Source organism: Capsicum annuum, chromosome 2 (genome assembly GCF_002878395.1).
Source record: "Capsicum annuum cultivar UCD-10X-F1 chromosome 2, UCD10Xv1.1, whole genome shotgun sequence".
NCBI classification, from domain to species: domain Eukaryota; kingdom Viridiplantae; phylum Streptophyta; class Magnoliopsida; order Solanales; family Solanaceae; genus Capsicum; species Capsicum annuum.
Window position 1 is genome coordinate 131,476,431 of NC_061112.1, and position 13,540 is coordinate 131,489,970.

Consider the following 13,540-nt stretch of genomic DNA (forward strand, 5'->3'; position numbering starts at 1 on the left):
CAAAAAGTATAGTGTTTGGAAAACCACTTATTTCTTTCTTGTTGGAATATCTACTTTGTAGCATTAGTTTGGTGAATGGAAAAAAATTGATAGTAGTACTATATCTTTTTTTACTAGCCACAGATAAATAATGGTGTTGGTATTCTCTTCAAATTGTTATGGGAAACACATAAGAGTCCGTCTGGAGATGAAAGTATCATGAAATTTAATGAAACCCATCTGTCTAAGGCACATGCGTATGCAAGTAATGATAATGATAATAATGACATAGTTTGTGAAATTAATATTAAGGATAAAAAAGATTAAAAGAAATTATAATAAGTAAAATAAAAAATTAATACAGTGGTGCAGTAAAATTGATGAGTATTTAGGAACAAACGGAAATAGCAAAGCAGTTAAAATATGGTGGGGGGAATGAGGGAAGAGAAGGTCAGAGTTGTAACGTGCTGACTTTGGACGGAGACAACAGAGCAAAAATGCGGTTAGGCTTCAAAAATACATGTGTCAAATTCTTGGGCAACACGTTAAGCAAAGACCTATTAGAATCTTCCATCACCCTCTTACTCTTCCCATTTCTTAGGGGCGAAAAGAAAAACTCAGTAGCACATTTCCACGTTCCCTTCTTCTCTCTTCTCTCTCTCTCCATCTTCATATTCTCTTTCTACAACTCACACCACGTTCTCCTCTCTCTCTCTCTCTCTCTCTCTCTCTACGCTACATCAAATCTCAGGTATATATTTTGATTTGTACCGGTAGGTGAAGTGAATTTTTAAGGTGATATATTTCGGAGATTTTGTAGCAATAGTAGTATGACTCTGTAAGTTTATGGAGAATTAATGGATGTTTTTGTTTAATTCATATTGATAGGTTGAAGAGAAGCCTGCTTAAGTTGAACGCAAAATGCAAAGAGTAACGGTGATTCAGAGATTTTCTAAAACTTTCCGTGATAATCCTTCGCTTTCTAAGCTGCTCATTGTTTTTACTGTCAGGTATAGTAATTAAATCGGGCTATGATTTTATATTACGTAGTCCAATTTTATGACGTTTTGGAGTTTTTTTCATTTAGTTTTAGTATGATCACGTAGTTTATGGATTAATAATTTCAGATCTGTTAACTAAATGTTTTAGCTGCTAAGCTACATTGGAATTTTGTATAGTAGTTCGATATATATATGTAGTGATCCTGATTTCATAGTTTTCTACTCCCTTGTCTCAATTTATGTGGCCATAGTTGGAATTTTGAGATACAAATTTCTAAATTTTGACCGTGAATTTTGGACATAGAAGCTTGAGTTATTTCGAAATCAAATTTACATATTCGAGAACTACATAAAAAATACTCTAAATCACAAGAATTAACAACTTAAAATGTTTAAAAGGTATAGAAGAAATTTCTAGTCAAAGAAAAACTTAATTGACTCTCGAAATTTTAACTATGCCACATAAATTAGGATGGGGAGTACTATTTACTCACAGTCATTTTAGTGAGACATGGATTGCAGAACAAGTTCCTCTGCTTTGCTCTGTTTCAGTTATTGCATTACCTCGATGATCATATTAGAAGTAAGCAGGGTCGCGCAATCCTGATTTTGGCGTACAAGTTTATTGTAACATAATTTTATGTTTAATTCAATGGTAAAAGCATTTTGAATCAGGATTGCTATAAGGTCCGGTGATTAATACTTCATGATCAGTCTCTAAAATGTTGTTGTGTAGTTTTCTTCCGGCTTGGGGAATGTTAAATGTTATACTGTAGACTGTAGATGTGTGCAAGTCAAGATATAAAGTTTTGTAAATCAAAGGTGAATATAGGATAAAGAACGGGGAATTGAGGACCGAGGCTGCAATGAGAGTTCATAGGATGAGATATATGCTTGCTTCATTTCCCACAGTACTGTACTAAATCAGTAAATATGGCATGTTCTTTTAGTACATCCATGTGTGGAATCCTTTTGTGTATAAGTGCTACAAATTTTGGTATTTGATTATTGTCTACTTATTACGTCTTATATATGTGATATTTCTAAGCATGTTGTCTATTCATCTTCTTGAGTAGAAAATATATCTTCGGGAGCAATATGATGGTGCATTTACTGCCTGTAGAGTAGAATACTTTCACTGTGCAGTGATTCATAGGGTTTTACTGTATTATCATTATTACTCCCGTGTCGCCATTTGACCGGGCACGGAGTTTAAAAAATAAGGAAAGACTTGGTAAAGTTTACCAAATTATCCTTTATCAAAAAATGTGTCAATATTTTTTTTTTAATTAAGTGGGACCAAATAAGGAAAGACAACACTTAGGGACGGATTAAAAAACAAATGATGACACATAATTTGGGATAGAGGGAGTATTTCTTTTTGAATTAAAAATTTAGTCTGCATTCTATTTTACCAAAAGCACAAAGGGAGAGTAGCTTTTCTCCATCCTACCACCTTCAGAGACACTTTTCTACTGCAGCCCTTTATTTTATGTGCAGTGAGTTTGCTCTTTTCTAACCCTTTCATATAAGTGACAGTGGTGGAGGTCTTGTGGCATACTCTGAGGCAGCAAAATCGTATGACAATTCTAATGCTGGAGAGTTAGTTGAGGCCAACAACAGAAAAAAGAAAATTGTTGTCCTTGGAACTGGTTGGGCTGGAACCAGTTTCTTGAAGAATCTGAAGGATCCTTCATATGATGTCCAAGTGATATCTCCAAGAAATTACTTTGCATTCACCCCTTTGCTGCCAAGTGTTACATGTGGCACAGTAGAAAGTCGCAGCGTTGTTGAGCCAATACGCAACATTATCAGGAAGGTTGGAAACAGCAATTCAAACTTACAGCATTTTGTTTCGTGTTTCATTTTGATTCTTCAATACAACGCCTATATCAGTACCTTCTACATAATTGTTCCATTCGTTAAACCAATGCTGCAAGTATAATTTATTCATTCAACTTTGCCGACATGGTGCACTATAATTAGTCCATTCAACTCCATGTTATGATTATAAAGGCTAAGTTACTGAAATATTGTATTTCCTCTAATATTATGTTGACATCCTCCATGCAGAAACATGTAAATGGTTATTACTGGGAAGCTGAATGTATCAAAATTGATCCAGAAAACAAGAAAGTATATTGTCGATCAAATCTAAACATCAACGGGAATGGGAAGGAAGAGTTTGCTGTAGATTATGACTATCTTGTAATTGCCACTGGAGCCCGTGTAAATACATTCAACATTCCTGGTGTTGAAGAGAACACTTTCTTCTTGAAGGTAATCCCCTTAATACCATCTATGCAAGTTTGTGATACCACGAGATGAGTAGTTCTGCATAATCTATTTAAGATTAGCTTGGTGTGACATGTAGCACATGCAAAACATTGATTTCGACATTTACATTGGAATGCTTTTTGTTCAGGAAGTAGAAGATGCTCAAAAGATCCGTAGAACTGTCATTGACTGTTTTGAGAAGGCAAGTCTGCCTACCCTCAGTGATGAGGAGAGAAAGAGGCTGCTTCACTTTGTTATTGTTGGTGGTGGACCAACTGGTGTGGAGTTTGCGGCGCAGCTTCATGACTTTGTCAATGAAGATATAGTAAGGCTGTATCCTAGAGTCAAAGATTTGGTGAAGATTACACTTCTCGAGGCAACAGATCATATTTTGAACATGTAAGACAGCACTTCTTTTAAGCAGTCATCTTAAGTCTTTCTTATGCATGCTCATACATTGTTCCTCGAACAACCACCTATTGGATGTATATATACTCTACCCATCCTGAAAGAGAAGTTCTGGTGGAGATAATTCCTCTTTAGGAAATGAATCAGGCCTGAACGTGCAAATTTAAGAATGTGTTCAGGTAATTCTTCATGTGTGTGTGTGACTTTCCAATGATGCCTAGTGGTGGATATTGTCTACCTACAGCTTCAGTTTCTGGCCCTTGATTGAGCTTCTAGTAAATACAAAAAGTTTGCACTCAGGGGCTATTTTCTTCCCTCGAACATTAAGAAGTTATACCTAGACATAGGACATAATGTTTTTGAAAGACACACCTAGCAAAGGCCACTCTAGCTGCAACCCTTGTTTAACAGTGCTGGGTTCATTGATCGTATTTTCAGAATGAGCTAAACAGAAATTTGTCTGTATTATTCCTTCTCTTCTGTTTTTCTTTTTTTTTTTTTTTTTTTTGGAGGAATGTGAGGTAGATCAGGCTGCTTTACAGGAGTATGCTTCAAAGAATTAACAAGTAATAACAGGCTTATGTGGGTAATAAAACTTTGGAAAGGGGTCAAAAGAGAGCAAAGTCGCTATTTTATTCCAAAATCTAGTAGTTTATGCAGATGTTCACAGTAGATGCCTTTTTGTTGGCCGTTAGCAAAATATTGGCGTAAGGAGTTTGGCTATTCATTAGCTCAGAGACATCCTGATGTCTAAATTCTGCTATGTGATGGGTGATGCCTGCGCAAATCCATATATTTCTAGTTCTACAGCAACCATTCAACTTGAAACATGCAGCTTCCAGTATGAGCTCGTTTTTCTCTTCCACTTCTGTTCTGATGTAACCTATTTTTCATTTATAGGTTTGACAAAAGAATTACTGCATTTGCCGAAGAAAAATTCCAAAGAGATGGTATTGATGTGAAAACAGGGTCAATGGTTGTGAAGGTAGGAGAAAAAGAAATTTGTACCAAGGATGTCAAGCGTGGAGAAATAACTTCTATGCCTTATGGAATGGCTGTCTGGTCTACTGGTATTGGAACTCGTCCGGTAATTATGGAGTTTATGAAGCACATTGGTCAGGTATTTTGTCTTGTTTAGTGGGTGCTAATTTAATGCCTCTGTTAAGGTTTTGTTTGCCTTTGTGGGTATTTGTGATAGTTATATGATCGTACTATTTGCTAACAGGGAAACAGACGAGTGTTAGCAACTGATGAGTGGCTACGTGTTGAGGGACAGGACAGCGTATATGCGCTTGGCGATTGTGCAACAATCAATCAGCGTAAAGTCATGGTAATCTCACTTTCACTTCTTGATCACATTTCTTTCTAAAATACACTATTTGTGTTCTTCTATCCTGGTAACTTTTGGAATTAGATTGTAACTAGCAATTGCATCTTCTTTTTTTCCTTGATGACAATACCGTTGAAGCTTATTAGCTAGGAAGTATTTAGTCCACACAGACTTTTTATTTCATCTGATTAAAAAGGGGTGCTGAGTGGGTAATAATAATGTCCATGATACTTGTTGGTCTGTATGTTATGAATACTCTTTGGTTAATTAACATACGAACAGTCAGCTTTTGGCAAAGTAGAACTTGTTTGGACTTTGAATTGGCATTAGATATTAAATTGTGCAATTACTGATCTTTGTTTCTCTAAATTTCCTACTGTTCAGGAAGATATTGCTGCTATATTTCATAAAGCAGACAAGGATAACTCCGGAACACTTACAGTCAAAGAATTTCAGGAAGTCCTCGATGACATTTGTGAAAGATACCCGCAGGCGGAGCTTTACTTGAAAAATAAAAAAATGAGTAATCTTGTTGATCTCTTGAAAGAATCAAAAGGTGACGGTGTTAAAGAATCAGTTGAGGTGAACATTGAAGAATTTAAATCAGCACTATCCCAAGTGGATACTGATATGAAGAATCTTCCAGCAACAGCTCAGGTATTTTGCAGATAAGATTATGAGCGTAGCTCCGTTTTGTGTTCCCAGTGGATGCATGAATTCTTAGTTTTTGTTGCATGTGCAACAACTTTTTCAGGTTGCATCTCAGCAAGGTGTCTACTTAGCTAAATGCTTTAATCGTATGGAGGAATGTGAAAAAAATCCGGAAGGTCCTCTTCGATTTAGAGGAGAAGGCCGCCATCGATTTCACCCATTCAGGTACAAGTCGGACTTGTCTGATCATTTCTCAACTCCACCTCTCTATTGGGTTGTGTTCCTCACACCAACATGAGTGAAGTGCAATAAGTAATTGTGATTTTCCTAATGGTCTGTGCAGTATATTAATTTTTGAAAGCATAATGAATCCTTGGAAAGCAGTATATGCTCTCAAATCATAAATGGGAGGGAAATGTAAACAGGATGAATGGGACTAAAGCTCTGGGTTGTGATTTTGGCTAGAAAAGCAGAGGCGGAGCCAGAATTAGGGGGTTAATATTCGAAGAAAACTAAGTCGAAGGGGGTTCAACACCTACTATAACCACATAAAAAATAATTTTAATCATGTATAAATAGTATATTTTTCCGTCGAAGGGGGTTCGGACTAACCCCCTAAATAGGGCTGGTTCCACCTCTGTTGAAAAGGTTTCTATATTTTTTAACAGCCATATAAACTCTTGTTCCAGGTACCGACATTTGGGACAGTTTGCACCTTTGGGAGGAGAGCAAACAGCAGCACAACTTCCAGGAGATTGGGTTTCAATTGGTCATAGCAGTCAGTGGCTCTGGTATTCTGTCTATGCTAGGTAATTATTCCAAGCTCTTGTCTTGTTACTTCTCCATGAACCTTTCTTTGACCTTTTCGGGAAATCTGATCACCATGTGTTTGAATATCCAGCAAACAAGTCAGTTGGCGTACAAGGGCATTGGTTGTATCTGACTGGTTGAGGCGGTTCATATTTGGAAGAGACTCGAGCCAGATTTAAGGTGTTATGCCCCCGAATGTGTCATAGGAGCTCCTGTGGATTTATCTTTAAATTCTATTAGGCTGTTGGCAAGAGTTTTTTGATTGTGAATCCTGACGGATTTGTTTGTTTAATTCTTTTTGCAACTCCTTGGCACTGGTTGTTTGTGGGTGTTCTGTCACTCCAGTTTTGCAGCTACACGGAGTACTAAACCATAGAGAACCCAATTTTCTGTAATTGCATCTTAATAAAGGTGAGATGAACAACATCAATAGGAGGGTTGCTAAATTGTAATTTGAATTTTCCCAAATATTGCTCAGGTGTTCTATTTTGAACAACATTCAGCTAAGCCTTTTGATGCCACAATGTTTTACTGATACGGAATACGAGATTTTGTATTGTTTTGGTTGAAGAATTTAACTAAATGATTGCTGCAAAAATGCTTGTCTGAATGAGCTTTCTTATCGTTTTAGGTGTGTGCATATTGCACGAACATTTTAGTGGCATGATTTCTTCCAGGTAATAAGTGTTTTTTCTAACAGATCTTTCCATGCATGGTGTCTGCTGTTAGTGAAGTCACCCATCTGTGTAGCTGTGGGTAGCATTTGCACTGGTTATGGTGGTTTATGATCTTGCTTCTTCTTTTAACTCCAGAAGTCCAATGAAGCAAGGACTGACTTGCGATGATCACAATCAATCACTATAGACAAGAAAACATTTGAGTACTTAGAGTTCTATTTACACATATATATCACGCACTGGAAATCTGAGTCTCTCAAGTATTGGTAGAGAGTAAAAGGTAATCTGTCCGGCAGCTTTAACAAACTAGTAAAGAAAAAAGATGCAGGAATCAAAGTTAACAGCTATAACAAACGTGAGACAAGTACATCGATATGAAAACAAAGCCTTCTGCCAGCATCTTCTTGGTGTCCATTGCATGCAACAGGAATTTGCCATTTCCTAGTCCTGCAAGACGAAATTAAATCAGAAAAATGAAGAGAAAAAGTAAATGAGAGTGAAGCCTTGTGTCCTGCGAACATATTTCATGATTTTATGACATTATGACTAGCAGATAAGTATATTGTAATGGTTCAAGGTGGCTTTCCTGTGACTGAGAGAAGGCAGGACCAGCTCCAGAGAAGATAGTCTTGTGATCCATCTTTTCCACATAATCAATCCAAAAAGTTGAACTTCCAGCCAGCTCCTCCGACTCCAAGAAATTATCAGGTTGTTCATGAGCCAAATTATTCAAGTTCATCTCGTCCATGAGCATTTTTCCCAAATATGAATCAGACTTGAAATCTGCAGCACCTGCAATCTTCTTGCTCCCTTCATTATCTCCCTCCAACTCTCCTTCTACTTGCACTTTCCTTTTTTCGCCTCGATTGCCCTTTCCCCTAGTTTCAACACCATCTTCTACCTCCCCATCCTGAGCCTGTCCAAGTAAAGTGTTGAACAAGAGCATGCAAATTTTGGCTTTCTTAGAGGACAAATTATCCCCGGCTTGATTAATGTCTTCCATCTCTTTCTCGAACATGTCTAGTTGCCGTTGCAGCACTATAATCTCTTCCCTCATCGCGGCTTGCTCTGCTCTGATTTCTTCAATTTCCTTCCCTATTGTAAATGCAGCTGTTTCATCTATACCTTGTCGATCCGTTAGCTGCTCATTCATCTGGGACTTACTAGGCTTCCTCTTTATCTTCTTCAACCACTGCCCTTTTCCCCTCTGAAACCATTCATGCCGAAACTCAAATTTGTCCCAATTCACTTTCTTGAATCCCTGTTCGTTCCCAAAAGAAAAAACAAAATCACCTTAAAAGATAACCATCTCAATAACAACTTATAACGTACTAAAATCAACTGAATTATACTCACATAGCAGTTTAGCTGGCAGATGAAGCTGGAGAGATTGTTGTGTCGAAAGAACCGGGGAAGAACTTCAACAGCAAATCTATGATTGTCATGGATAATGAAGCTGGTCCCATTATTGGTCCATGAAATCAAGGACTTGAACTGAATATCAGCAAGCATTTCATAAATCTTCAATACAAAGGGACATCCTTGCTTTTGAGAATTGCGACGATTCGATGAAGATGAAAACAACAACTCCCTAGCAGTAGCAGTAACAGCATTTCCATGAATTACTTCATTGCATTGTTTATCATCATCATCATACTCTAGCATTGATATATCTATGTGAACATCTTCTAGCCCTTCATAACCTTCTCCCAACATTTCAACAATATTATCAATCTCTGTCATTTTGCCTTTTCCTCTATCTATTTCCATATTTGAAGATATCTCCCACAATGAACTTCAAAGAAAATTACTAACTGATCAATGTATGCTTGGCTCAGTTTTATGAAAGTTTACTACTAGTACTCTTCTGGCTGTATAAGTACCATCCTTATAGCATGCATTTTTCCCCTTGCTTTTTTAGTTTTGGTTAATAGTACTTTTGCTGAATTTTAATTTTAGTCCTTGTAACCTTTAATTACTTGAATTCATGAAATGTGTTTTTTGGTTCCTCAGCTTGTGAATATTTACAAATTTACAGAATTATTAATCATGTTATTAATGCTTGTACCGTTACTTCAATATTTGAAGATAATATACTTCTAAAGTAGTTCAAATATGACATATTTATTACATGAAGTAATCAATAGCATAAATTCGAAATGATTTAAGGTTAATATGTCAGGGTCAAATATTACAAGAACCCACAATAAGAATTTGCCAATTAATACAGGGACGAAAAGTGTTTAAATTTTTTTCTATTTTGTTTTTAAATATTCTAGATTGGACATATGTCTTACATTCATTTGTTTAATATAAACACTAGTTTATAAATGTGAAATTTGTACCTGAAAAACCTAGCTAATTTCATTCTTTTTTGTGATTTTTTTTTCTTTTGACAACCAAATATTGCAACTGAAGGACGTACAACTGTACATAAGGAAATTAGGGTGTAGATTAATCCATGTTGTTAGTGATCAAATACGAAAAAGTAAAATATTTTAGAAAAAAAAGAATATGTACTTGGAGTACAAATGCAACATGCAGGACTTCCTGATATGAAGAAGAAAATTAAAATGTCGTCTCTTACAATAAAAAAAAATAATTTGTTAACCAGTTGGTACTTTGTCCACTTTGTAAATAACTTTTAACTTTTTACAATTATTCATGGTCACGCAAATTGATACAATATTGAACATTATACTTTGTGCAAAACTCAAATCTTAAAAAGGACCAATTTTAGTCTTCTTTTCACTCTATAATCACATGATACATGCCTAGCCCAATTTGTGACCCAAGCTACCATTATTCAACTCAACTTTGGGCTTTCATGATAAATGGGTGCACAATTTCAGAAATGATTAATAATTAGGTAATAAAAGACACGTCATAATTAAAATTTGCCTAATCATAGAATATAATTATAGTTTAATAGCTAAATATATAAATTAGAAATTGTATATACAAATACAAATTCGCTTTAGAGATTTGCATATGAGCCTTGAAATTTACTTTGTATACAACTACAAATCTTTAGACATTTTTATATGACCTCTAAATTTGCTTTGCATACACATATAAAAGGTATATGAGCCCTAAAATTACATATTTGTATATGAGTCCTGAAATATAAAGATATACAAAATAAAAAAATATATATTTAGCTATTTAATTTAAACCTTTCCTGCAACTGCTAATTATTTTGAACAATAGTTAAATTTAATAATTATGATTTGATATTTTCTGCTCCACGTAATTTTCAATAAAGGTTTGGGATAACTAAGGTGAAAGGTTCATATCCATTTGGACATCCGGTTTATCAAACCATAGCGTAATTAATTCTTCATTACTTTATTTGTCTCAATTTATGTGGCACCATTCGACTTGATACAAATTTTAAGAAAGAAAGGAAGAGTTTTACTAAAAATTTATGATCTAAAATTCTCCTCGACCATTCTTAGATTATTAGGCTATGTTCATAGTAAATTGTTTGTTTGGGCAGTATGCAAATAGTCCACTTTTCATTATTGTAATTTAAGCGTAGCTATTTATATAGGTTCAAATTTCACAAGTAAAATTTGAGAAATATTTTCACTTGTGAATTCAATACTCTTAACATGAATTATTTTTCAGCTATAGTGATTAAAAGGTGACTATTTATGAATTTTATCCCATGAAAAATATTGAATCAAAAGTCCTCATATTCGGTTATCTTTCTCTTCATAAAAAGTGTCTGTTGGCACAAGAAATGTACAAAGTCAAACTACTAATAAGTTCACCTAAATAGGCTATGTGTTGAAAATAAATCCCTATATATATATCCCTTCAAAATGAATAATGGGAGAAAAAATGCACAATTCAAAATCCAAAAACTCACAAAGAATAAAACCAAACCAGACAGACTATAGAAGAAGCACAAAACGGCCTCAATTTCAAAGAAGTCTAATTTTTAAAATAAGATGCTTTTACTTTATAATATTAGCCGTCCAAAAAATAATTTTCGTTTTCCACAATTTAAGTTAAATCAACATAAAAAAAAAAAAAAAAACCTTTTTATTTATATCTATAGGAACCTCAGCATATAGAAAATTCTAGGAAAGAATCCACTCAATACACGTTTGTTTCAAAAGCTCAGAATTTTCCCTTTCAATCGAAAATGCAATTTCATTTCAGTGTCAAATAATTAAGTTGGAATTGCTTACATAACAAATTTTTAGTACTATTATTCTTTATCTCGCTTGCGCATATAGTTGGATTCTTAAATAACTAAAGTTTTGTATGTCTTTTATAAGGATCCGTCGAGGAGAAAATCTATGTTTATTCAAATTTCAAAATATGTTTATCAACTTCACAAAGCTCTTTATAAACGAAAGCAATCTCTAAACGTTTAACAAAAGAATAAATGCGGAAAATCAAACGAAGTACAAGAAGGTAGCTAGCTAATAAATAAATTAGGCCACGTGTCGAGACCCCAATAAGAGTTATTAAATAGACGATTAATGTAGTAGTAGAGAAAAAGAAAAGGATAATGAAGGAGACATGGAAAGATAAAAAGAAAGTTGGTAGTAACATGGGCTTCTTGAAGTTAGGGAGACAATAGCTTTTAAAAGGTCTATTCCAATTCTATGGAGATAACTACATTACATTTTCTTTTTCATTTAATAAGCCCCCCACCCACCCCACCCCCACCCCCACCCACACACACAACAACACACACATACAAAAAAAAGAAAAAAAAAAAAACTAAGCATATCGTATCATATAATCATCCTTGGTGATGTCCATTCCCCAAAATTGCTCTAGAATTTTGTTTCTTCTTTCATCTTATATATGACTAAACATTTTGGAAAAAATTATGAGAGGTTAATTACTTTAATTTTCTTGTGTATGTGTAACTCCAATATTGTTAGGTCAACTATGATCAATTAAGATTATGATACAAAAACAAAAGTAAAACAACATCGATTAGCAGGACTATGATTAAAATTGGATAAGTCCAAGATCCAAGGGATACCAATCATGGATAGAGTATTGCAGCAAATTAAACTTTTGCTGGTTAGGCTTTCTTTTAGAGATTGTTTGATTTAAAAAGTTGAGAATTATCAAGTGCTAAAAAGTATTTTTAGTTTTGGATTTTAAAACTAATTTTCTAAGTAATTAATTAGTATATATTTGGTAGAACCAACACTTTTTTTTGGTAGGAGTAGAACCAACACTTTTATGTTAAAATGAATGAAGTTACCCTAAACATTATATTATATTTAAAAAATATAACTTCAAAAGCATTTTTCATTAAATAAAAGCGAATGACAAAACTAAATAGAATAGAGATAACAAAGTTATGTTTTAGGAATAATATTGCTTATTGGTCAATCCAAAGGTGTTTATAAATGACAAAAATTGTAAGTTGAAAGCAATCAACTTACTGTATAACTTTTGATTTAGATAATTATGATAAGCATTTTTGGTGTTTATCAAACACACCGATAGTCAAAAAAGAAATAATGAAAAAATTCAGAATAATTTATTTAACTTGTAAGTTTAATCAAATACCCTCTTATTTTACTGCATCGAAATATCTTTAACTTTATTTTGAAATTTTTTTACTTTTATTCTGTGATAAAGAAATATCTCTCTCCTCAATGAATCCAATATTTAACCTTTAAAAATTCTTATTATCCCTATATATCCTTGTTTATTTCTCGTGTTTGAACAAATCACAATCACGTCAATTCTCTTAAGCAATTAATGGTTGACAATACTTCCCATAAATTTTATGAAAGCAGCCTAGCTAGCTAGTAATGGTATATATAAATAAATAGTAATATAGTAATGGATTTTCAGCCGTAGATAATACTAATGATTAAAAGATTTTAAGTTTTCGTCTTTAATCGCGCATGATATTTTTGAGTAGCATCTCTTTATTTAATTTCCATCACTACTTGTCATTGTTTGGAGAAGTTTTTATGTACCTATATATATTAGATGACAATTATTTCGACCTAGCAATGTTGACTTCATCAATAAGGACTGTTAGGATAATTCTTGATAAAAATGAGCAGTACTCTTCTTAAATATATAAGTATATTACTAAAGCTATTGCTCACACCGAAATTAAGTATATGGTTAGCACTCTTTTATTTTTAAATACAACTTTGAGTTTTGAGTATAAAAAACCTTTGGTAGAAAACATTGCATTTCAAATGAGATTTTTCAATGTAACTTTAAATTATAATCGACCTCAAAACAATTTAAATATGGTCTAAACTTACATCTTGGTTATAGTGACCGATATGGTCAAAGGCAAAAATAAAACTTACAAATTTTAATCTTTTCTCTATAAGATATAATGTATGGACAGGAAACAGAAAAATAATAGTCAACACTCACGGGGAAGTACTTAGTCTAAC

At 34.0% G+C, this 13,540-nt stretch overlaps 2 protein-coding genes across 5 annotated transcripts; one reads left to right on the top strand and one right to left on the bottom strand.

Moving 5' to 3' along the window:
- The first annotated feature begins 509 nt into the window (after nt 1-509).
- LOC107859474 (external alternative NAD(P)H-ubiquinone oxidoreductase B2, mitochondrial) lies at nt 510-6,977 on the top strand. Of its 4 annotated transcripts, none has more exons than XM_047406998.1 (11): nt 510-752; nt 868-989; nt 2,514-2,799; nt 3,054-3,260; nt 3,406-3,656; nt 4,566-4,785; nt 4,891-4,995; nt 5,380-5,652; nt 5,750-5,871; nt 6,336-6,455; nt 6,548-6,977. In XM_047406998.1, the coding sequence occupies exons 2-11, from the start codon at nt 901-903 to the stop codon at nt 6,633-6,635; spliced, it is 1,761 nt and encodes a 586-aa protein (XP_047262954.1). In that variant the 5' UTR covers nt 510-752; nt 868-900; the 3' UTR covers nt 6,636-6,977. The 4 variants fall into 4 exon arrangements, with proteins under 4 accessions (XP_047262954.1, XP_047262953.1, XP_016559989.2 ...); XM_047406997.1 differs by having other exon boundaries at nt 511-730; XM_016704503.2 differs by having other exon boundaries at nt 512-752; nt 2,520-2,799.
- A 688-nt stretch (nt 6,978-7,665) lies between these two features.
- LOC124896278 (heat stress transcription factor A-6a-like) lies at nt 7,666-9,689 on the bottom strand. The gene is made up of 2 exons (XM_047407823.1): nt 8,490-9,689; nt 7,666-8,394 (listed from the first exon to the last, which is right to left on the bottom strand). Exons 1-2 carry the CDS (start codon nt 8,901-8,903, stop codon nt 7,666-7,668), a joined length of 1,143 nt encoding a protein of 380 aa, XP_047263779.1. The 5' UTR covers nt 8,904-9,689.
- Nucleotides 9,690-13,540: the final 3,851 nt, after the last annotated feature.